Raw genomic sequence first — 24,481 nt, forward strand, 5'->3', positions numbered from 1 at the left:
TTTATTTCATTTAGCCTCAGACTGACCTCATCCAGTTTTCTATCTTTTCCTATAGCACTCTTTTTCACTCTTTTCATTTTAATAAGGGAACATGCAAAAAATGGAAACCGTTTACTAGAATGTCAGCAATAGAACTTATTGCTTGCTAACGTGATTTAAAAAAGAACAGTCAGTTTTCTGTCATATATCACACCCCTTCCCCCCTGTGTTTTTAAAAGACTGTTTAAAACATATATTTGACATCATCTACCACTATTCCACTATTCCCTGAATGTAAGACCACACCACACCGTCCGGTGTAATTTAAGAGAAAATGTGTTCTGTTTGGGCCAAAATGGTCATTTCAATTAAAATGTTCTTTTTATTTCATTGTTACTGTTTGATTCCAACACTCTGTAACATATATATGTAACATAATGGCACACAGACGAGTATCTTATGCCGGCAAAGTGTGAAGAGGACTTGAAGGTAGTGATGGTATGCAATCCCCCGGGGTTAGCTCAGTTTTAGCGCTCAATTTGATACATAACCTGTGTTTCTTGGAGATACAAAGATGCCAGAAGTGCAGATTTATGTTCTGGTCTGGAGAGCAATTGATGGCATCGCTATCCAAATGTTAGAATTAATTTATGTCTCACAGTGGGTTGAAAAGGTATAAAAATGGCAGGGTTGGAGGCGAGTATGCACTGTGGTGATTTATCTTTTCTCCTGCTACTAAACATTTAGAGATCACATTCCAGTCGCATCCATGGCGGGACACCCTTTCTAAGTATTTGCTCTTGCCGTGCATGCCACCCCTGCTGACCAAATACCAAGGCCCACATTTATAACCGGGGTCAGGTTGCCCAAATTAGATGCTATGGCCCATATGTGGAACAAATATTGGCTCCCCTGGGGACTGGATGGACCCCAAGGATAGCATAAACAAGCTGAGCCTAAAGTGCCAAATATTTACACCAGGCCGGCATGTGTGAGACTGCCCATCCCTGAGCTTCATAAAGTTTAGTGGAGGGTTAAAACAAACGGTGTTTTACGTCTTTCTCTCCATAAGTACCCTTTTCAAGGCATTCATGGTTATAAAACTAGTACAATATCTGTACGTTACACAATTATTAAGCTTTTGGCACCTACTGAATCCATTTATTTATGCCATTTAATACATTTTATCAAATATGACCTGCTGCATGCAATAAATGAATAGCACTCAGTATTTTTCATTAATGTCATTGACTATTCAGTTAAACAACAGGTGCACTGATGCTATTAATGCTAGTACAGAAGTTGTAAAAAACAATGTTAAAAACATACATATTTACATTTACTTTATCTGAAATGTGTATAAAAACAAAACCCAGGAAGTTTCACCGTATTAAATATATTCATTTATGATAACCATAATATATTAGTATGCATTACAGACAATACACAACTCTTTGCACTGGACACAGCTAAAAATTATTTACTGTACAGACCTACTATGAACAAATGACAGGTCATCATCAAATACATCATCTGAACACATACATCTTTTTCCAGACGTGTGGAAAAATGGTCTACATACTTTATGCATTTCAATACAGATTTAACACCATTATAGTGAATATGTAAAAAAAAAGAAGGTTTATCACAAATATTGTGACCATGGTCATGTTGGGATTTAAGGATTTAAGATTGTGTGTGTGTGTCTATGGGTTGGCAGGCAGTTTGTGGAAGTTGCTTTTTATAAACAAGAAAAAAATTAATTTAAAAAATGCAGTTTGTCTCTGTCTATGCTTGTTAGACCATTTGTTAATAGCACGTGTATACAATCTAGTTAATGTCTTACAAAAATAACTATACAACTATACACACAACAAATGAACAGAACATCGTTCTCCCCCCTTTTTTGTTCTTTATAAAAGTACAGACTCATAAAATAGACACTTCAACACTGTGGCTGTGTCCCCAAAAGGAAACAACAAATTCCCAATTTTCAGGCACCAAACCCCTTTTTGTGAAACCTTTGACAATAATGAAACGGAAGGGCGATAGTAAACTGAATCTGCATTTCACACGCCTTGAACTCATCATGTTTTTATCATAAAACTTCATTCCTTGAAAACAAAGAAGCAATCTTTTCTCTTGGTAGAGCACAAAAAAAAAATATATATATATGTGTGTGTTCTTAAGATCAGTGAGGTATCCACGCTGAGGGCCCGCGCGTGTTCATGAACGCGTACAAATCATTAGCATGCTCTGCGATTGGTCACGCGTTTTGTCTCACTCTGGTCGGAGGCCACGCTGTAGGTTTTCTGCCCTCTGAAACAATTACCCCATGTTTTTGGGCCCCTGGCGGCTAGTGGTTTACCATACAGTTTTGCTGTGACTTGGCTTGGGGAAATAGCTGCTACCACTTCACAAGCCCTCTGAACTGACAGCCTTTGTCTCGCTGCTCACAGCGCACTGACAATATAGAGTCATGTTTGACTCTGAAAACTGATACAGTAGCTTCGTTTTTTCTTCTTTTTTTTCTTCTTTTTTTTGGATGCAAAACAGACTGGTAAAATGAAGAACTCCACAGTGAATTAAACACAAAGAAAGTACATACTGCGTATATCAGATTAGGTGCAAAACTCTGCAAATCCACAAGAAAATGAAAAAAAATAATAATAATAATAATTGGACTCCCTTTACAACATTCCTAAAATGATGCTAACAATATTGTCAGTGTGCCTCTACTCAAAGTAGCAGCACTCCAGTTTATTTTTTTCTTTTAAACCCCATAACTACAGATGATGTTGATCCACCTCAAATTCCTTCCCATTCATTCTCGTTTGTTGGTGGTGGTGGATTTTTATTTTTTTCTTACTTCCCTCTTGCCATTCTAGCACTTGCCCCGTTTGTCACGCTGCTGAAACTTCCGGAGCCGGCGCGCCCACAGATCCTTCCATGGGATGAGCAGGCTGCCCTTATCCGCCACCACGCCGCTCTGTCCGCGCGAGTCATCCTCGTCTGAGCCCAGCAGCAGGTACTTCCTGCCGGGTTTGATCTTGGGGCACTTGCAGGCCACGTCTTTGGCTCGTACCCACAGGAGCTGGTCGCCTCGGCGGATACGCTGGCCGCCCTGCTTGTAGACGGACATCACGTTGATTGTGAACTTCCACCATTCACCCGCCTTGTCTCCCTTCAGGACATGGACCTGGACAGCTAGAATTACAGAAAGCATTGTAAGTGCGACGGAAAGGATAATGAGCCTTATTTAAACTGTCTTAAATTGCAGTTAATTTCTACTTTGGATCAAACAGAACTTGAATCCATGTTACATTTCACAAGGCAGCATTTAGAATATAGTTCCCTTTTTAATGAATAATATCCTTGTTTATGCTAATTTTGCCACCCACCAAAAATAAAAATAAAAAAATGATACAGCACGGCTGTTTTTACACATGTTTACATTTATATGTATTGTCAAAGTATTCTGAATACATACATTTGTATGTAATGTAATGGAGACATTTATCACAATGTTTTCAGCCCTCACTACTCCCATCATATCATCAGTCATCACTACACCAAACCTGCTTGGTTAGAAATGATGGTACATTATTAGTATATGTTAATAAGTTATATTATGCTACATTAACCTCTGTTTTTTTCAACTGTACTATTCCAAGTTACTGTTCTGTTCAAAAGTGAAAGTAAGATATAAGTGGAGCTCACTGCAGTCCCAGTGTGCTGATGGCTCTGTCCCACAACAGTTTGTCTTAGAGGAGCATTTCACACCTGTTACAGCTGTCTATTGAAATTGTTCACGTTCCAAACATGAATCGGAACTGCGGGGTACGGACTGTACTGTGGGATAACTGTCACCATGATGGGTTTTTTTTTTGTGGTTATCATTACTCCTAAATTCAACAAACTGTTTCACACCACACTGAAATGAAAAGCTTCACAAATCACTGTACAAATGCATGGCCCTATGGGCCTCATTACATTAAAATATTGTTGCCAAGTATTTTAAACAGGTAATTAGACAAAATCACGGGGCTGTAAAATGTAATAGAGTGCTATGTAGTCTACATTAATCGTTTATCCCATTAACACTGACAGCTCATGCCGTGACTTATTTTGTAATTTGTTATTCCTCGCATTCTGGAACAGTGATCCACAACGTAAGCTATGCCAGTTCATCTACAGTCCGAGGACCGTTCCATGCTTGGGAATGAGCCCTGGCACAGACGGCTTGCTTTTCCCATCTCTCCCCCACTCTCCACCACCCCACCACTGACCTATGACCTCTCTGCATTGTATTGGTTAGCGTGCTTGGTATTGCAACAACTGTTGCCATAGTGCTCCCAGTGCAAAGACAATGAAAGCCCACAGAGAACATTTAAATGTGCCCCTCCCTTCCAAGCGAGACTCTCTGTAATGTTTGACTACAGTGGACGAATCCTTAAAAACTCTTTCCTGTCCTCCACCAACAGCTTTTTAAAGGCATCGGGGTGCAAGATGCAGGATGTTTTTTTACTGAAAAACTAATAAATAATGCCACAGATTGCCATGTTTAAAGGGTGGGGGTCCAGACGGTTCTATGAGCTTGGTGTAGACACAACAGCACTCTGCATTTCATCACATCCATGCTTGCAGAATGTAAACACAATAAGAGGAGAACTGTTCCAGTGGAGTTTTTCAGGATTTCTGCCTCATATTTTCGCTCCCAAACACGTGAGAATCATTTGTAAGAAAAAGAACTTCTTTTTGAATATGCTTAAGCAGATTGAAAGCATCTTTTGTAAGGCACAGCTGTCAGACGGAATTACCATGAGCCAAATCTACCTCAGCCCTGGTCTGAACAGAGGCCATCTTAAAGATCCTGGGAAGCTCACAGCTAGCAGGCCACAATCTCTTTTGTGCCCGAGGTGAAGTGGTCTGGATGTGCTATTAAACACACTATTAAGACGAAGAGAAAGGGATAAATGGCCACTTAATTGACAATTTTTTCTTCTTCTTTTTTTTCTGAAGACCCGGACAACTCATACAAAGAGGTATAATTACCCCTCCTGTGAACGGAAAGCCAAATTGTCCAAAATATGCTTGGAAGCATTCTGTTGTAAAGCCCACGAGAGATGCCCAAGGAAAATGCCATCCCACCTCCAGCCCTGATAGCACCCAGGAATGTTCTGATCTGATTGCACAGAAGAGTGGTGAGCAAAGTCTTTTTTTTTTTTTTTTTGAGCTGAGTAAAGGAAAAGGGGGAATAAAGACAGACAGAGAAAAAAGAGAGAGGCTGTTGGGGCTAAGCATTGAGCACACACAGTCTCACAGGCCCTGCCATTCAGTAACAAAGAGTCCCTGGGCCGGAGCCGACTCGCTCAGCCCCAGGAATAAAGACGGGTGTGTGTGGGGAGATGTGGAGGTGGTGAGGGGGGTTGTAGCCGAGAGTGGAGGCGCGCTATTTATCTTCCCAGCCACAAGAGATCCTTCCAGAAGGATCTTGACGTGTTTTCGACCTTATGAGCTACACTCGGACGGCCCAGCTCCCACTGGCCTCGCCGGTCCAAGAGGAGCGGCGTGAGAATTAGTGAAGGCGCCGCCTCCCTCGTCTTGCTTTCTCTTCTCTCATTGGCTCATTGCGGCCCAGCCACTCAGATCTTGGCCACGAGTTTGGAATCCTCCAGAACAGTATCAGAGTCAGGCAGTCTGATGGGGCTAATACCTAAAAGCACTAACCTGAGATGGCATTTGGTAGATTGGATAAGACTCGCCAGCTCAAGTGGGAGGTTCTGTCAATTTGGACAGAAGCAACTTGAAACATCAAAAGTTGAAAGCCAACGCCCAGTTAAAATATGATCTCATCATGAAGTTGAAGAAAATCATTTGTAACACGATTGAATATAACATAATGTAATGTAACTGTGTGTTCCACGCTTGAACGAATAAACAATAACGTAAGGTGGACAGGAGACAGAAGGCTGGTCAGCTGCTCACAGTGTCTTGAGTGTCGGCGTAATCCTACGCCTGCAGACAGAAAGGGCCTCAACCTCGACAGAAAGGGCCACGGCCTAAAAAGCCAAGCGAGAAAATGAAAGGCGCGGCTTTCATTCTTTGCTGTGGAGTGGACAATGGGGTACATCCGCAAGATCACACAGACACAACGAAAGGAGGAGAAAGAACGAGCGAGAAAGAGAGAATGAGAGAGGGGAGGCAAAAAAAAAGAATGAGGATGAGACGGCTGCCAAGTCTCCCGCTGGTTCCTCTCTTTCTGGGCAGTGTGTTGGGATTTGACCCAAACACAACCCCCGAACAAGCGGGGACTAATCAAATTAGTGCGCCTAATTACAGCTCTGAAGCCTCCTCCCACTGGCACCCCTGCTCCCTGCTGGGCATATCACTGCAGACTGCGGCCTAGCAGAGGGCATAAAGATATAAAGACACGGACGCATGCTAATTTACGCACATGCTGAAACATGGTTATACTAGACAGCTGTGCACACACACACACACACACACAGACACAGAGGCCTTTTTTTCTGATTGTCGTGCTGATTGATGGACTGTCAGTGCAACATTTTGACCCTTTATGCAGGCTATCACCATAGCTACAATAAACAAAGCAGCATATTTCTGCTTTGGGTCATCATGTGCCTGATCAGTGCTGATATAGCATCTGTTCCTGGCCTATAGAACATGAAAGTGGTGAAGATCTGCTGACAGATGTACACAGAGGAGGCTGGACACCATTTTCAAACATAACATGACTGACATGGACAAATAAATCAGTCTTCATCAACACTAGGTGTGTTGGTAACTCTGTTGTGTCAGCTCACCCTGCGATGGGTGCCATTCCTGCCCACGGTTCCCCGGATTGCTGGGATATGTTCCAGCTTGCCCATGAAAAATGTACTAATATCTCCCATCATTATATAGTAGGGGCATCATATGACACCTGATGTGGTCCAGCCTACATCTTCCACAGCAGCATAAGGAGCCATGAGGTATCCCTGCACAAAGACATTTCCCACTGCTGAATACCCCGCAACATACATCCTGTATCTTCCCAGCATAAATAAACTGGAGTTGTGGCTTGGGCCAGCATTTTGAATGAGTGCCTTCATTGTCCTTTAATAAAAAGAAAAATCACCAGGGAGTCCCTGCTGTCCTGGTGGAAAATGAACTAGTGCGGACTGTGGTGTTTCAGATATGTGCCGAGGGCTCTGCTCTCCCATGGTGCAACTCCGAGGTTACTCCACCGCGCAGGAGGACATATGTTATGTGGTTTAAGGGACACTAATGTGCTTGTAGTGTATCTAATACACCATATTACTATGATGAATGGGGCCACAAGAATCCCACGGGCGAGAAAGAGAGTGAGAACATTAAGGCAATTATAATAAACGCTGCAATGAGGTGATAAAACTTTTAAAGCTTGCAAGTGCTGATCAGTAGCTGACGTCTCTCTCATGTTTCACTTCATTTGTTTTAAATAAGAACTTTTGACATTTTGCTCTCATTATTTTAGTGCAAAAAACAGGGTTTATTGTACTAAAATTGTCACAATTTACTAAGAATATTTATATTAAATCAAGTACAGACTATTGTGTACCTGTGTGCAATTTATAACCCCCTAAAAAACACACACAAGCAGAAGTGACGGTGAATTCGCACAGAAGTCTAGGCCCGCAGAGGCTGTGCTGGTCCACAGCCGAGGGGCTTCCCTCGTAATGTGGCCCGTAGCAGCGAGGTGGGAGATGGGAAGCGGGAGGTGGGAGAGTTCTACAAATTGGAGCAGCAGGGGGCTGGCATTGAGGGGAGTTGGCAAAGATCAGAGTCCTGGCTTGCGGACTGTGCTGCGAAACGTCAGGCCCTCCCCTCCGCACGCTCTCTGGGGCTTACGGCAGTCGCACGCTGCGTTAAAGGCCGATACCGTCAGCTCTCACAGTGGCTCCATTACAGAGAGAGGAGTGTCTGTTTTATACTGTTAACCTTGTGAGGTCTTTTCACAGTCCCCACAACATCAAATTATTAGTCCTTTACCAATTGCTGTTTAAAGTAATGATTATGCATAAGTCGGCCTGACGTTTGAATGTTTGGATTTAAGTGCCTGCCAAATGAACGTAATATCATGTAATATAACTGCTCTGTTTAGGGATGCAAAGACTTATACATTTGTGACTGTTAATAATAAAAATATTTCCAATATGAAAATATTAGGATATTTCAGTAAAAATGTCAATGCACTAGCCTGTTTGCACCTATACTGTGAGAAATACAGTAAAAGTTAAACTTCTTGGGGGATTCAGGCTGGGAAGTTCAGGCTGCTCTTCCTCACTAAACCTAAATCATCCCAGACATTTTAAAAAAGGCTTCCCCTTCCTCCACTGACTAGCCGTCCTTTCATGGTCTCAAATTGGGGTTTTCTTGGGCACATTTCCCATAAATGAAGTTTATGTGGGATCATTATTAATCTTCACACAACCAGAGTAAACTACGAGACCAATCAACTTTCCCAACGTTTCTACATCAGTTCTGAAGTGGCTGAATCTCTTGGCACACAATGGAAACCAGCTGTCGCCTCTATCCACTTGGAGCTGTAATTCTGCCTGAAGCCAGGACACTGAGAAGAATCCCACTGAGTCTTTGATGCTGGGACTTCAACCCAGACTCAGCTATTGAGCCTCAGTTAGCACGTGAGACAGCTTTGAGACAGGCAGATAAAAGCTATGGTCCACTGCCGAGATGCACCCTTACTCACCGTAGTCTTTCTTGCAGTACTTCTTCATGTTGATCTTCATTTTGCCCTTAGACGCCTTGCAGTGTGAATCGCAGTCTGCAGGAAGAGAGGAAGAAGGCGAGATCTGTGTTGTAGCTTCAAAAACTGAATTGGACGTACAGTAAATGACTCACGATAGCTTTATTTTACATTACATTACATTTATATTAATAGCGCTAATACTGGCCGGTGCCAAACTTTCTCAACTTCAACCAAAAACACAGTGGTTCAGAACCCCCTGATAAGTAGACATGCCACTGACGTCGCATCATTGACCGCCATGGTTCTGAAAACAAAGTTTGGAAAAGTGGCACAAAAGTTTCGAAGAATACTGAATGGTAGAAAAGCATGTATTGCTGACCATCAGAAAGCAGACAAGAAGGTGGTGGCTGGGTTCTGCCTTTCCCAGACAGATCCAGCTAGCATTAACTTTACCCTCAAACTTTATATATAGCTGTGTAGCACTCTTTAAGATGTTGCAGGTTCATTTCAGCATTTTCTTAACTGCACCATATGGCCTTTGGCATTGTTAAGGTACCACAGTTCTAAGAGAAGACATCTGGATTAGACTTCCAATGCTTCAAACATTTTTCTACATCGTTTTAGAGACCTCCTTCCAAAAAGCATGCCATTGTTGGGCCAATCAGGGCTTACGCTCTAAGCCTGTCAATTCCCCCAGACTCTGTTGGTCCTACCAACCCCCACAGCCAATGGCACCTTACTCAAAATCTCACGCAGGGCCTTGGCAGCGATTGTGTCAGCACTAGGGGTGGAGGGGGTCACTCCAGCTCAAAAGGGTGACTGCTGAAGAGAGTCCAAGAGGCATTAGCGTCAGCAATCCCCCTCTGGATCCAGCTTCCTTCTCAAGTGACAGAAGATCCCCCTTGTACTACCCTGATCCCACTAACCTGGGCCAGTAATGGCTCACTTGGTCGTATGATGAATCACTTTGGAGAGTAGAGTAGCCCATGCCTCTGGCGACTGCTGATTTGACTCAGCGCGCACTAATGTGCCAAGAAGCTTTATCCTTCCCTGAGCTGGCACACACAAGGCCAGCTATAACTTCCCACTAACGTCTTCATCAAGCCTGTTTCTGTTCACAACTGCAGAATGTCCCCTGATGCGTCTAATTACCCGTGATGCAGCGTGATCGAGGCGTGAGTGGGGAATAGACCTTCATTGTCAAGCGATACTGAGAACAACTGCTTTACACTAAATTGTAGTGCAAAAATGTTTCACACTGGCAATAAACGGTGTAAATGGTAATACACAACCATGTATGCAATGCGATTTGACTAAAGGCATGAACATTCAATATGCACAATAAGCAATACAAGCCATCCCATAATATTCCAATATAATCTGAATATTTATATATTCCCATCATTTGTAAATTATATTTATAATTTGTACTGAAAGGGTCTACAGAAGTAGCATACGTGTTGGGATGTCAAAGAGAGGAATTTGTGCGTGTGTGTGTGTGTGTGTGTGGAAGGACCCGAAAGCTAGGGGTGAACCAGGACCTTTCAGCTTATCCTGAATATGGACAAACTTCATTATTTTCCTACAGCCCTTCTGTCCACTCCTTCCCCTTTATGTCCCTTTTCTATTCCATGTGAATAAGGTTGCCCTGGTAACAACAGAAAGAGAAAAAAATTCCCTTCCCCAAAAGTTTGTATTGATTGCTGATGGGGGTTGGGGTGCATGTGTGTACATTTTCTTTCTGGCAATTCCTTTAGAGAGAAATTGGGAGATTAATGGGGCCGTCAACGTTAGGGGTGACAGACGCCCTTACCCAAACTAAATGAGTTTGACAAGTCCATATATTGACACATATATTGACCACGTACCGATTTTCATGCAAAGTGATTAGGCAAAGGGGCCTGGTAAAAAGAGCCCCCCTCACACCTTTGTCTGGCCACGGCCCCCTGAACGCCTCCGTCCTCCCTTCCCTTTGATAACTCTCAGCAGCCATTAGCCCGCCAGTACAAAGCCCTCGGAGGGGTCTGTCAACACCCACAGCCCACCTCATTAAGGGCCGGGGTCCCGCTGTGGGGACAAACGCCTTCATTGTGCAGCCTCTCGAGCAGGCGGCTCAGGGGACCACACCAGAGCAGGGGTGGCTGCGCGTCAGAAGGGAAAGGAAGTTTCCTTTCTTCACGCCTCTCTCCCCCCATTATTTTGACAGCCTCAACGAGAGCAGAGAGGTACAGTATGGCATCTGAATCCATCAGGTCACATGGCAAATTCACCCGCATCGAAAGTACCAAAAATAGTTCCAGCCAACTTTGCCATTCCAAATTTAGCCTCCTGTCATGACGTTCTAATTGATTTGACTAACGCATAAGAATAAGTACATCAAAATGCTTGTGATTTATTACTGAGATAATTAAATTAAATGAGGTCTGATAAAACGGGGACCAGAATAAGTCTGCAGGCCTCTCATGGCACGCTGCGGCTAGCCCCTGCCGTCGGAAACGCACGGATGCAAATGAGCCATGTAATCAGATTATAGGGCCTGGCCCCTCCTGCGACTGGGGCTGGGAGAGAAATGTTCTGAGTGTGAACTGCAATTTGTTGATTAAAACATATGTCTCGGAAAATGACAAATATGATAAATGTTAATAAAATCTTATTAAAATCATTTCATGACAGAATGAATATTGATGCATGTATATGTGTATTTGCCCAATTTTTAAGCATTTTTCATACTAATCTCATTTATATGTCATATAATTTAATGTGAACATTGTGAAATTAGTGGGGAGAAAAATCCACATTTTAGTCAATTTTATGCAGCCTTCATACAGTCACGTTTAATTAGTGCTAATTTTACACGTTTGCATTAATAGCTACACTACAATTGCACTAGACTACTCTAACATCAGTGTTGTAGCTTGTAAAACAAAAATAACAATTTTAAATATGTTAACTACAATTTGGATTTTTATTGGCTTTTTACTGTAAGGAATGCAGCTCACCTGTTGGTTCCTCTGAGCTGCTGTAGGAAGTTGTGGGAGACACCACAGGAATCTCTGGCAAAAAGAGCAGAGCACAACCAATCAGCATGTTGTACAAATTAACCTTTTGGCCCAGTAAATTGTGGCTTCCACTATCAATCACTTATTTTAAGTAGAAAGATCTGCATTTCACAGCACATTACTGCTAGCAAGGCGTTCTCTCTGTTCATGAAAAAAGTCCTCGACATGGTAAAGTATATGACACCAGGGGCCTCAACCTTGTTAAAAAGGCTGCTGGCAAAAGGTCTGGTATCACAAAAATTTAATATCGCGCTATTAACAAAAATACGGAAAGAGAAACCAAATATTTTCCGCTATATCGGCATGACCCCTCTCCCCCTCTAGTTTTTACAGTACATTTGTACCTTTCCCAGCAAAATTAAGGAAATCCAATTCCAGACGGGTTCATGGGTTTCAATTGGTCCGTGTGGCAACGTGCCAAACACAGCAGAGCGATTCCATATCCGCCACAGCTCCGAGTGATTCTCAGATTCATCTTTATTGACAACGTCGTCCGTTATACTGAGCCCAGGACAGTCTGAGCAAGAGGCCATTGTGTCATGGTCACAGTGTCTACCTTATCTGGGGTTGCCAGGAACCCTGGAACAGAGCGCCACCTCCTTCCTTTTCTCTTTGTTTTCTTTTTTTTTGGTCGCATTTGAATTATTATCCCATTGTGTGATCCTGGCATTTTTCATCGAGGACCTGCTGATATTGCCAGCAAACAAATCACCTATCATGCCCCCAGAGGGACTGGGCAGATTTACGGGGCGATAGAGGGGACCAAGGCGCTTATACTGGGCCCACAGAGGGGCGTATCAGTCCTCTGTCCCGTGTTGACTCTAACTCAAGTCAAACAGTGAAACACACATCTAGGGTCATGATGGAACAGAGAAGAAAGAAGCGGAAATGAAGGATCTAGGGCAATAAATATATTGATACAGAATAAAAGAGCTGGGTTCTGTATAGGGATTATAGGGTCTCATTATTTTCTTGCATTTTTAGCTTGCTTACATTTACATTTATGCCATTTATCAGACGCCCTTATCCAGAGTGACTTACAATCAGTATTTACAGGGACAGTCCCCCCCTGGAGCAACTTAGGGTTAAGTGTCTTGCTCAGGGACACAATGGTAGTAAGCGGGATTCGAACCTGGGTCTTCTGGTTCATAGGCGAGTGTGTTACCCACTGGGCTACTACCACCCCTTATACTTAATTTTTTTTAGTATTGTTCCCTTATTATATTATTTTATTTTATTTATTATAATTTGCAACATAGTGCTTCAGGATGCAGACAATGAATGCTGTACTAAACACTTAAAAAAAAAATAACACATTTTTTCAAATCAGGCCTGGCTGTGGGTCAGTCTTGGCCACGCAGACAAAAACCAACGGTTACCATAACCTAACCGTCAAGTTGCCACTGAGGTCCTTGACCAAGGTTCTGCCCATACCCACTGCTCCGCAGGCGCCTTTCATGCTCACTAAGGGTGACGCGTTAAATGCAGAGGACACGTTTCGTCGTGTGTTTTCATCTTTGTCCGTGCTGTGCTTCACTTTCTTTCTTTTGTGGTTGAAAATGTGGGGCGGGGCGGCAGGGAGATTGTGGGCCTTACTGATGCAGGGTGCGATGGGGGAGCGACTCTGCTGGTAGCCCTTGGCGCAGCGGTTGCAGGTGATGCCCGTCACGCCGTCTTTGCAGGGGCACTGGCCTGTGGTCTGGTTACAAGTCTTGCCGGCTGCACCCACCGGGTGGCAATCGCATGCTGCCAGAGGGGAAAGGAGATGAAAGGGTGGAAAGAGAGAGGGCGAGGAAGAGGGAGACAGGGCACAACAGTAGGTAAGGTATCACGTCACAAACACACACGTTATGTAATGATTACAGGCAGATGTGGGGCTAGGAGTAGCCACGGGCAAAGCGGAACAAAAAAAGATGGTCTAAACGGTCAGAGCCTGCGGTACGACCAGCGCGTTGAGAGCGAGACGGGGGGATTTGTCTCACGTTCGAGAGGCGGCACTTCTCCAGATGGCCCCTCGCGATGAGCTTGGAGCGAATGCTGCGACTTAATGAAAATTCCTCGTAACACTCAATAGAGGGAGACGCCAAGACGTCCTGAACCTTCGATTTCTGAAGAACCCTTAAATGACATGCTGCCTCCACCTCCACCCGTACCTGCAGTGTGTGTTTGTCCATAAAGAGCTGTTTTTAATTTATTATCTAATTGAGAGTAAGCGTGCATGATTACTCATATATATACTAATATGTACATTTACGTTTACAGCCAATACATAAGTACAAACGTGTGCGTTCTGCCTTGAAGGCAGAAGTAACGTGAACAGTTCTGATCAAGTAAAAGCCTTTGGCTCAGCCTGCACAGCAAATAAAGCCTTAAAAAATGTTCCCCATTAATGTGTGAGCAGCGCGCACATCAAAGTCCGTCTGCTGAAGCCGTTAGTCAGGAGGATTGCACGTTTAATGTGAGAATTTCGTTTTGCATGCACCTTCTGCCAAGCAGTTACCATAAAGATGTGCGTTTGAAGTCCAGGCCAGGCCGTCTCTATTAACGGCTTGTAGAGGCTTTTTTATGTAGCTGTTGAGTAATATGAAAATTGCTTGAAGTGGTCCAGGGGAGGCAACGATCTTGGGCTATTAGCCGTGCGTCTAATGGCTTCATGAAGATCACTTGGTGAATTAGGAACAACAGGAAAAAAATGATGTTTGCCGAGGCATTTTCCCTTCGTTTGCCATCCAAGAATATTCTAATAAACATGCCTTTTGCAATATTCCTTTGTGCTGAGATAATACATATATCTGTTTTAGCCATTAAATGCAAAAGTAATTTGTCTTGTGGAACAAAAAAAAGTCACACTCTCTTTAATGTTAAATGAAAACCAGTCCTGTAAAACATAAAACAATGAAATTAGCCCAAAATTGTCTGTTTTTCTTTGTTTGGACATTCTCACATTTTCTCACAGTTGCAACAAGTCAATTACCTGATTTTAGCTGCCGAGTCTCTGTCATTGCATGTTTATTAACTTAAAAAAAGACCAGAGTTTAACCAATGAAGTTCATGAAAACAGCAGACGATGAAGAGAAAAGAGGCGAAGACAGGCTCGTCTCTGCTAGTACGCTGGGGAGGCCAGACTTTTGAGAGGCCGGAGGTCTGGGAGCCCAGATCTGGCATGGAAATGTCTCAGATCCCTGTATCTGGCAGGGTGAAGACAAAATCCCTACGAGAAAATTCCACCCCCCTCCTTGGTTCGCTGGTATTTTCCTGTCTTCAAGTGTCCCACACACACCAAGAGTCACCGTGGCTTTGATCGGGAATGAACCACCTCTACGTTGACCTGCGCTGCGTATTATCCTTAGCAACCATCATGCCTGCTTCCCGACCAAGAACTAAAACTCCCACAGAACTTCATTAGGTCCCATCAAGCTGCCAAGCAAACACTTGGCCATGAAATGGGTTCTTCAGGCAGCTGTAGGCGCACAGGCCGCTCACGAGGGCTTAGGAGCTCATTAGCAACTCAGGAGTGATTGCATTGACGCAGCGGCGCCATTAGCTCAGCAGTTGCACACCGCACGCTACCGTGGGCAGCAGCAATCCCGCCACCAGCTTCCCAGAGCGGTGAAGCACTCTTCTGTTCCAGCCGCCCCAACTACATAAAGAACGGTGCCGCGCAGAGCCAGCAGTGGAGAACCATCGTCCATTCTCCCTCGTCACGGCAACGAGGTAGAGGGCCATCGAGAGGCTGAGGGGGAGTTGGACGAGTGGGCACTGAGACCGCGTTGCCACGGAGAAGGCATCGGGGGGGTGGTGGTGGAATAAAACACCGTGCACGGGGAGCCATGTGTTCATCTGGGAAATAAAGCAGGGGCCATTCCGAACCGCTGCTTTTCTAGCTTCAGCGGTGCTCATTACCGTAGTGGAGAACCAAAAACACGCTTTGGGTCTATCTTTGGATCACCGGCATGCTCCCTGTCCAACTCGAGCGATTGGGTAACACCACCGTCCCCTGAGCGGTGTCACAAGGCGGGTGGCTCTGTCACGCGAGGAGCCTGAGGGCAATCGGGCCTTGTTCCCGGGCCTGCGAGATGAAACCTGCGAGTTCGCGGCTCAGGAGCACCTCACTCGGAACACGCCCAAGCACCAATCAGCCGCAAAAGCCACCGGGTTCAGCATGCTAATCTCCCGGCAAGCGGCTCCGCTCACTAACCTGCCCGTATCCTTTCGCCTCTGCTCACAGAACACGCCGAATTTAGTCTCGACAAATGTTTGGCCTGGCAGAGCGGCCGAAACTGGGGCGGCGCCGACGCTTTAAAGCCGTTCGTAACCTCGGCCGAATCCGTCCATTCTTCACGCGGGGAGCAGTGCGACGACAGCCGAGCGGCAGACAGTGTTTGCCATCAATTACTTTTCGAGGTTAAGCCCTCGACAGCTACGGGAATATAATTACCCGTACGTGACCGGCTGGGTTCCGTAATTAGTGTGCGGCATCAGACTCCGCGGATAGATTACGAGCGCGGCGCAGGGATTGTTCCTCCTGGCCGAGGGGGGAGAAAAAAAAACAAAAAAAAACTTGTCACTGCAATGGACGTCCTGCGCCATGATTGGCCCCGGATGAAAAGTGTTGGAGGCCATTCGGGGGGGCAAAGCCAACTGCGACGCTAATGCGGCAGCGGTTTCGGACGACTGCGGTATGCGCAAGCGTCCACCGCTCCTGCTGCCAAACAATGCAGTCATCCCCAGCGACAGATATTATTCTCAAGGTTTTGTTTTCTTTCTCGGTGGTATTTAACGAGGGCCAAAGCGCTTGGGGAAAAGGCGCCTTTCAAGATACGACCCGGAGCTGGCACAGGCGTTACCAGGGTTGTTAGCGACCACTTTTACACCAGATTCCATTGCTGGCCCAAAAAAAGAAAAAACAAAAGGGGAACTCCCATGAGGCTCCTTGTCTCAGCCTCACCAGGAATCAGGTTGATTCATTACAGCTCTCCAAGTTAAGCAAATAAAATGTAATAAAGTGAGTAAGGAGCCTGGCGGCCGGGTCCGTCCTCCCTCTCTGGCTCGAGGTCCGCTCTCAGCGTGAGCCGCACAGACCCGCCGATTACCTTAAAACGGAGGCATCGGACCCGAGACGGCTTTCATTGTTGTGTCGATAGGATGTGGACGGATGCAGACCACGCACCTCGTGGTCAGGTTACACAGTTACACAGTTCTTTCGACTTCATTTTATTTAGTTCCATATGGGTATAGACTTTACGTATTCTGTGAGGCGTGAGTACTGCCCAAGACCATGGTCCCAATCTTTGGAAAAGAATTGCATCTTTAAGCGCCTTTATCATAACATTTTCGTGGTGTTTTATTGTGTCTAATATTAATCGTGTAACTGAAATTATATACATTTTATAAATTGTCTCATTATTGCTCCTGTTTTTCTTTATCACTCCTGGAGAGAACCGCTCCACCTTCAGCGTGCGCCTGCATGTGTTTCACATACTGTTCAGTGCACCGGATCATCCCCCTGTTATCCCCGGCGATCGTCTCATGTTTGTCTGGCTTATCGACTCATCCCGTCAAAAGCTCCTCCAGGGACGCTGAATCCCATCTAGCCAAACACAAACAGCGGCCCAGGTCTTGGATGTGAGAAGACTCCGCAATGGTATCACACTTCCGATCGCAATGTCCTGCTTCACTTTCATTCAGCCCACTGCCTGTGTGTCTAACCTGCTCTATGCATTTTTTACTTATATTTATTCCTACTGCTTTTGTCTTATGTCCTTGACGTGGATAAAAATGTCCTGCTAAATTGAACAAAATGTAATGTGCACTTTTCAAAGGCATATCCATGTGTTCTAGTGAACCACTTGATGAGGATACCTAAGGATCTCAGCAATGTTGAAACGCCCCGAGGCGTTACTTTTAATGTAACTGGACCGACTCGAGCCACATCCTGGTACCTTTGCAAGCCTTCCTGTGAGAAATGGCCTTGGTCATGTCGCGGTAGTATCCCTCCTTGCAGTAGTGGCAGTGCCGGCCGGCCGTGTTGTGGCGGCAGTTGAGGCAGACCCCACCGCTTCTTCTGCCGGACAGTTTGTAGAGCTCCATGTTGAAGCGGCAGCGTCGCGCGTGCAGGTTGCAGTGGCAGGCTGTGGGAGGGCGACGCCCAGACACAAGGAAACATGAGAAAATATGTCATACATGAAAATACACTGCACATCCTTGTCAAACTTGCATTACTCATAGCCTTCAACATGAGTAATTTCTTAAATCATAGATAGAATATAACATCAATTGCTGACCTTTCAACATCATTTACAGTGGAGTGCAGAACACCCCCCATCATAATAACATGCACTTAATGCGTGCCTTTTTTGGGGGGTTTGGTTCGGTTTAACAATTAATAGTCTGCAAATAACCAAAGTACCTGAAGCCAGCTATAATAATAAGCGCGTTTTAATAAACACAGGGGAGTTTGTTATCTCTCCTTCCCGACTGCGCCTGCTTTTCACTGTCTGTTCGAACAGGATTCGGCAGTGGCCTGAAACATGGCTGTTGTTTTAATGATATCACCAGACTGGGGCCTCCGTTTCCCAGGGTTTCATTAAAACACAATAGGTTATTAAAACAGCTGGCTGGAGTGGTGTGTGTGTGTGTGTGTGTGTGTGTGTGTGTGTGTATATGTGTGTCCCCCCTTTCCACCTGCTCCAGGGCTGTGACCTCTGCTGATGTAACTGTGTATTTTTGATTGACAGTTACCGTAATACCATGATTATTGGTTATATGGATGCGTGACTTTTGTTTTAGATTTATATCCACCATATCTATCTACATATCTTGACTTTTATTTTTGCCTGTTTTGACATATACCTATTTTTACCTAAATGACTTCTAATCTGGTTTATATACCATCCAAGATTTTTTGGGTCCAGATGCTGTGTGCCTGCTTGTGAATCCCAAAGTGTTGATCTGTTAATAGCATTTTTTTCCCACAAAACTCTCTCTCTCTCTCTTGCTGTCTGTAGCGGTGTGTGATTACATATCCAGGAAATGCCGGCCCAGACACACAAACACTCGCAGGTGTTTGGCAACCGGCATGATCCCGATCTTATCTCCCACACCTCCAGTCGTTGGGACACTCATCATGTTCCTAACACGTCTCAGGCTTTTTGACCCCGCACACGGTGTGACGTCTCCTCAGGAGAACATTACATTAGTAAGATCAGCTGAACAACATTCGTTTGAATTTACAGGCACTGGCTGTCCCCACTCCCTCCAGAGGATGGCTGTGCTGTCTCACACACACATCACCGGGGACGCCTCTCTTATCGCACCCCTAATGATCACCCCCGCAACAAAGGCTCGAGTTCCGATAAACCCTGTTGAGTGCAGCCACCCTGGAAATGTCCCTTCCGACACCTTCCACGGACACAGCCAGACAGGCACGAGCTTGGTGGTGTGAAACTTTGCACCATTAATAAAATAGACAGTCTGGCGGCAGAAGCTTTCTGCGTTTGTTGTAGGTGTTCAGGTCAGGACGCTCTTGCTGGAGTCTATAATATTTTTTTAGAATTACAGACCAGTCATTTTGCATCGTTTTGCAACACTAATTAAAGCTACTTCATTTTTTAAAATGATGTAGAATCAAAAGCTCTCCACATTTTGGTCATAAGTTATATTTTGTTTCCCATACATTATGGGATGTGTCTCCACTAATGAACGCAATTCCCTGTAGCGCCCGCAGATTAGGGTATTAAAATGTATTTATGATTTTTTATTTCTTATTGTGCATACTTGGAGTCTTACTGACAGTTTAAATTGGCTTCAGTAGTAACAGTTGTACGTCTTCTACAGTAGCTCTGTTTCTGAACGTGCAGGTGTACACATGCATGTGAGTTAAGAACTGCACATGGTGCACAATAAAAAAAAAATACCCCCAAAATGCCAAAAAAAAACAATGAAATGTGATGTTGATAATTTAATGCTCTGCACGTAGCAGGGCAGTAAAAAAAGGGTGATTCCTTAAAGCACCACTTCATTGTAGACACATCATTTCATAATACATTTAGTCCTAAATCACTGAGTATTTTTAAATGATGTAAATGTGATGCATAAAATTATATTGCATCGAGTAATATCATTTCAGACGTAAAGTTTTATGCATTCAATTTAAGCCTTGATGCACCGATAATGGACTCCAGCCTGACGACTGATCAACACTATGTGTGTACATTCTGTCCATTCTGACTTCTATAAACTGAAATTTAGTTCGACCTCACATACTGACGTTTTACTATGGCAGCATATTGATTTCATTCTGCATGTTTAATAGGCAGTTCGCTGAGTTTTCTGTTGTTGTTTCGGTGCATTGCAAAAGCGCAGTGTGACATCACGCTAAGCTACGCTTATAAAGCGAATTATGTTTCAGCAAGAGCAAATAAGCTCAGTAGCTCTTATCCAAAGTGCTCATTAGCGGGCCCACATGACGCTTTCATAACACTTGCGTAACAGTTGCGTGTGGGCGCCGCGTCAGAAACACCCGTTAAGAATTCACTGACAAGTATTATAATCTCGCGCATGATTTTATTTAAAATCAAACACACTCAGAAAGTTATGAGACTCTTTGCCTACACTCTAGACAGGCCAACATCTGGAACCGGAATGCTTTGTGTCCAGCATTTCAATCATAGCAATGAATCGCAATGCAGACCCTGGAGCTTCTCTTAACTCTTGTTTCTTAACAAAGGTCAACTAGATTTGCAGTTCTTACTGAACAGTGACATTGTGTTTTTCTTCATTTGGATGGGGAAAAAAAAATCAAAAATCACCTCTAAATAATTCCAATTACAAATTGGAAGTGTGAATTTAAGGTACCTCCATTTTCCTAAAGGTACGTATCTTTGGCCTTTTCTGGTATACAGTGACCAGTGGTGGCAGTGCAGGCGCCTGTCATGGCTGCCCACTGCTCACTAAGGATGATGGGTTAAATGCAGAGGACACGTTTCCCTGTGTGCACCGTGTGCTGTGCTGCTGTGTATCGCAATGACAATCACTTCACTTCACCATGTCGGTAGCTCTGTAGTGCAGAAACTTTCCCTGAACACACACATTTTTTTTTGCACACTGTACGGTGAAGTGAAATATGTATTGTTTCAATTCGGTGCCAAGACAGTATTTCCCTCCCATGTGAGCAGCTGTTTCATTACTGGGAATTTGGGAGAAAAGGCCTCTTAGCACGAGCCCATTATATCATGGATCTGTTTACAAGCTGCCGCAAAGCTTTTGATGATGGCACGAGGAGAAAAAATGGATTTCCCTCTTTTGGGGGTGGGAAGACTGATTCATCCCATTATTGTCTTTTCTCATGCAAGTCCTCGAGGGAGACGGTCACCGTAAACAAATAAAACTAGGAATAGCCGACTAGGCCTACGTGTGAGTCGGCTGCCTCTGATCAGGCCCAACTCAGAAACGGTCGTAATCTGGAAGTGCTTTCAGAGAAGCACACATTTAAAGCATTAGACACATTATGACGTACGGTGCCGTTGTTTCCATGCTGCTCTCCGGCTGATTTTGCGAATCTGTGGATTTGTTTGAAGTGTTTCCACCCAAAACCTGTACATTTTTCTTACCAGACAGGATGAAAAAAAAAAAAAGAACACTGGTTTTGCACAGTCGAGCCAGAATATTAGCTTGATGAGTCAAGGCAACTTTATACCGTAAAGTTTTTATTAAAACAACGCTTATACAATTACACGGGGCCCTTATAAATTTTGTTTGGAAATAGTTTTGTCATTTATGAATGCATTCTGTTATTCTGTTTTACTGCATTAAATTTAAAAAATCTTCACAATGGTAAAGTAATCCCAGACTTTAAATGACATGTTTGTGAAATGCACCAATAAAGTTTAGAAAAGGTGACAAAGACAGACTAAGAATTAGATGTAGTTTTTTGGGGTTTTTTTTCTCTGTCTCGATTGTATCACTAGAAAAAAAAAAAGATCCATGCATGAGCTACTTAGTTCACCTTTAACCTTTAAAGACCCCACTCTCCAGCCTGCAGAATGCACCCTCTGATTTCGGAAACAGCAGAGGCGCGAGGATAAGCTGAAGATATGGTTCAGGAGAGGGGATCTTTTCTTTTCATTGGTGCTGGTGTCATAACAATGCCTGCAGCCTGCCAAAATCTGACTTGCAGTGTGACAGCCTGGCATTATGTCTGCTAAGCCCCGGGATTTCAGGGGGTCTTACCTGTGTTAGCGTCACCCCAAGGCCGTATTTACTGACAACAAAGGATAATTAATGGCCTCCACTTTCTGAGTGCTACTGGTTGAGCACCTAAAGTGCTTTGCAGTGGAACCATCTTATGCTGTAACACATGAAACACTGTCAGTAAACAATGTTCCAACCCAGAAAAGGGCTTGCTCCATAATTCTGTTCCTAATTCTGTAGTGGTTTTTAATGGGCAATTTACAGCAGGACCGTGTGTGGAAAATGCTGAGCGCCCCTGGTGGCGGCCAAGGGAACCGCGCGTCTGTGAGACGCAACCAGTGAACTCTTGTTTCACTGAAGCAACACATGTCTGGATGGGAAATAGGAAAGGATACCCATTATAAACGGCTAAAATGACTTTTTAAACACACTGATTTCACCATCTATGTTCTGGACACATAAAATGATTGCAAAAATCACTAAAATATCCAAAATCCCTTCGCTGATTTAACATGGCAAGGCATTCTCAGGCCTTACTAATGACTATTAAGTGCCATTGTATCGCCACTAGGAGGAGAGCACATGAGATCGCTTGCCGACAGCAGTTAGCCGGGCAATCAGACCTCCCGGCTCTCCTGTGTGAGCAACGCCTCATAAACTCCCAGTTGCTTGGAGGGGGACTGCGGAGCGGAGCGATACATCTCAACAAACCAGCGGCAGTTCAAACTAGGCTGAACGGGCGTTCCCTGTGCGTTTTTGACATAGCAGCGCTGCCTTGCTGAAAAAAAAAGTGCCACGCTGTTTGGCCAGCGCATTCAAGCCCACCTGTTTGATGCAGGCAACGCTGGTTACTACTGTGCCGCCACATTCAGGCCACAGTCATTATTCCAAAATGTAATTGCACGTTGTTAAGCCAATATACGCTTTCATTTTTAAGAAATGCGTGTGTTTTTTTTCCCAGGGCAAGGCGGTTTGAAATGCCACATCCAATCATGTACAGGCTTTTACTGTTGTTTTTTCTCCTCTTTACAACACCAGAATTATCCTTTCCTTTAGTTTTATCTTATATTGTTTGTGGCATTTCGGATACATTACTGCTTTAACCCTGAGACATTTCAAATTTCGACATTCATGGCTTGGACGTTTGCTGCAAAAAACTATTTTCTTCCACCACTTCCTTTTGTTCATATTATTTTCATTTCAGTCCTATAGGACACTCTATTTAATGACAATTCTAACCTACGCATGAACTATGAGAAAGGAAAAAAAATATACTTTGAAAATTGTATAATTGTGCAATCGCTAATGACCAGAGTTCCACACAGTCACCCAAACCCTGGTAACACAGAGGGCCAACAATAACACTGACCTTAACGTCCTATAAAAAAAATAATGGCCAGCATGTCTCTGGCTATTTATCCTATAGAGCAGGCTCTGGCTCTGAAAATACCTAAACTGAAATGGCATTGGTATAAAATGTTGTCTCCCCCCAACTCTCCACACATCTCCAATGTACATCTGGGAGTGAATATGAAAAAAAGGCCAGAACCTCACAGTGTGCGTAAGCAAGTTCTCTCATGACGGCTCGACGTGGGAGAAGCGTCATCCCATAAAACGCCCAATTAAAACAATGTCAAGCTGGCGTTTTAAAGGGTGGTTAGTATTTTGGGGAGCTTCTTAAGTGGGGAAGCCAATAGCCTGTGAGAAGGTGTTAAGTTCGACCTGTCATAAAGTGGGGAGAACACATTTCCTATTGCTTCCCTTTGAGGAAAGCGCCCTTTTCTGGAACTTTCTGGAACATTCTTAAAACTGTAAGCTTGGTGATCTCAACCATCCCAGAGGTGGCGACACACTTGCTGAGCTGGACAAACAACAGAAGCACCAGTGGGTGAAGTCAGGCACAAACCCGCTCTGGCACTGGAAATTCCAGGTCCTACTGAAGACCGTCTCTGCTCCTGCGTCCAATAACAGGGATACGCCCTTTTGAATCATTTATTGTAACGTGAATAACACACGCCGACAGGCCCCGAAAAGCGAAAACAGAACCCATAAGAGAGCGGTGAACACTTCTTTCGCTGAAGCAACACATGTCCGGATGGGAAATAGGAAAGGGAACCCATTATAAACGGCTAAAATGACTTTTTAAACACACTGATTTCACCATCTATGTTCTGGACACATAAAATGATTGCAAAAATCACTATAATATCCAAAATCCCTTTGCTGATTTAACATGGCAAGGCATTCTCAGGCCTTACTAATGACCGTTAAGTGCCATTGTATCGCCACTAGGAGGAGAGCACATGAGATAAAAAACAATATTGCACGCTTAGATGTAAAACCGCACTGCCGTTACATGCAGAAGATAGAGCCATATCTTCAGACAGTCGGACACAACCAGAAAAAAAAAACAATGAATAGATGTGCGTCTTTCCTGGAAATAAATCACATCCCTGGGGAAAACACTGTCAGGTTTTTCTTTCCAGCAGCATTCCTATCC

At 44.2% G+C, this 24,481-nt stretch overlaps 1 protein-coding gene across 4 annotated transcripts in view; it reads right to left on the minus strand.

Annotated features, from left to right (window-relative positions):
- Positions 1-1,359: 1,359 nt before the first annotated feature.
- ntn1b (netrin 1b) overlaps positions 1,360-24,481 on the minus strand; it is a 34,800-nt gene continuing 11,678 nt past the window's right edge. For all 4 annotated transcript variants that reach the window (XM_028986445.1, XM_028986442.1, XM_028986443.1 and 1 more), the window contains exons 3-7: positions 17,733-17,921; positions 13,387-13,536; positions 11,731-11,784; positions 8,732-8,806; positions 1,360-3,186 (exon numbers count right to left, since the gene is read on the minus strand). In XM_028986445.1, coding sequence (XP_028842278.1) covers positions 2,864-3,186; positions 8,732-8,806; positions 11,731-11,784; positions 13,387-13,536; positions 17,733-17,921 — 791 coding nt within the window. In that variant the 3' untranslated portion in view covers positions 1,360-2,863. The remainder of the gene's footprint in view (positions 3,187-8,731; positions 8,807-11,730; positions 11,785-13,386; positions 13,537-17,732; positions 17,922-24,481) is intronic.

The sequence above is a fragment of the Denticeps clupeoides genome, chromosome 7 (assembly GCF_900700375.1).
Source record: "Denticeps clupeoides chromosome 7, fDenClu1.1, whole genome shotgun sequence".
In the NCBI taxonomy this organism is placed as follows: domain Eukaryota; kingdom Metazoa; phylum Chordata; class Actinopteri; order Clupeiformes; family Denticipitidae; genus Denticeps; species Denticeps clupeoides.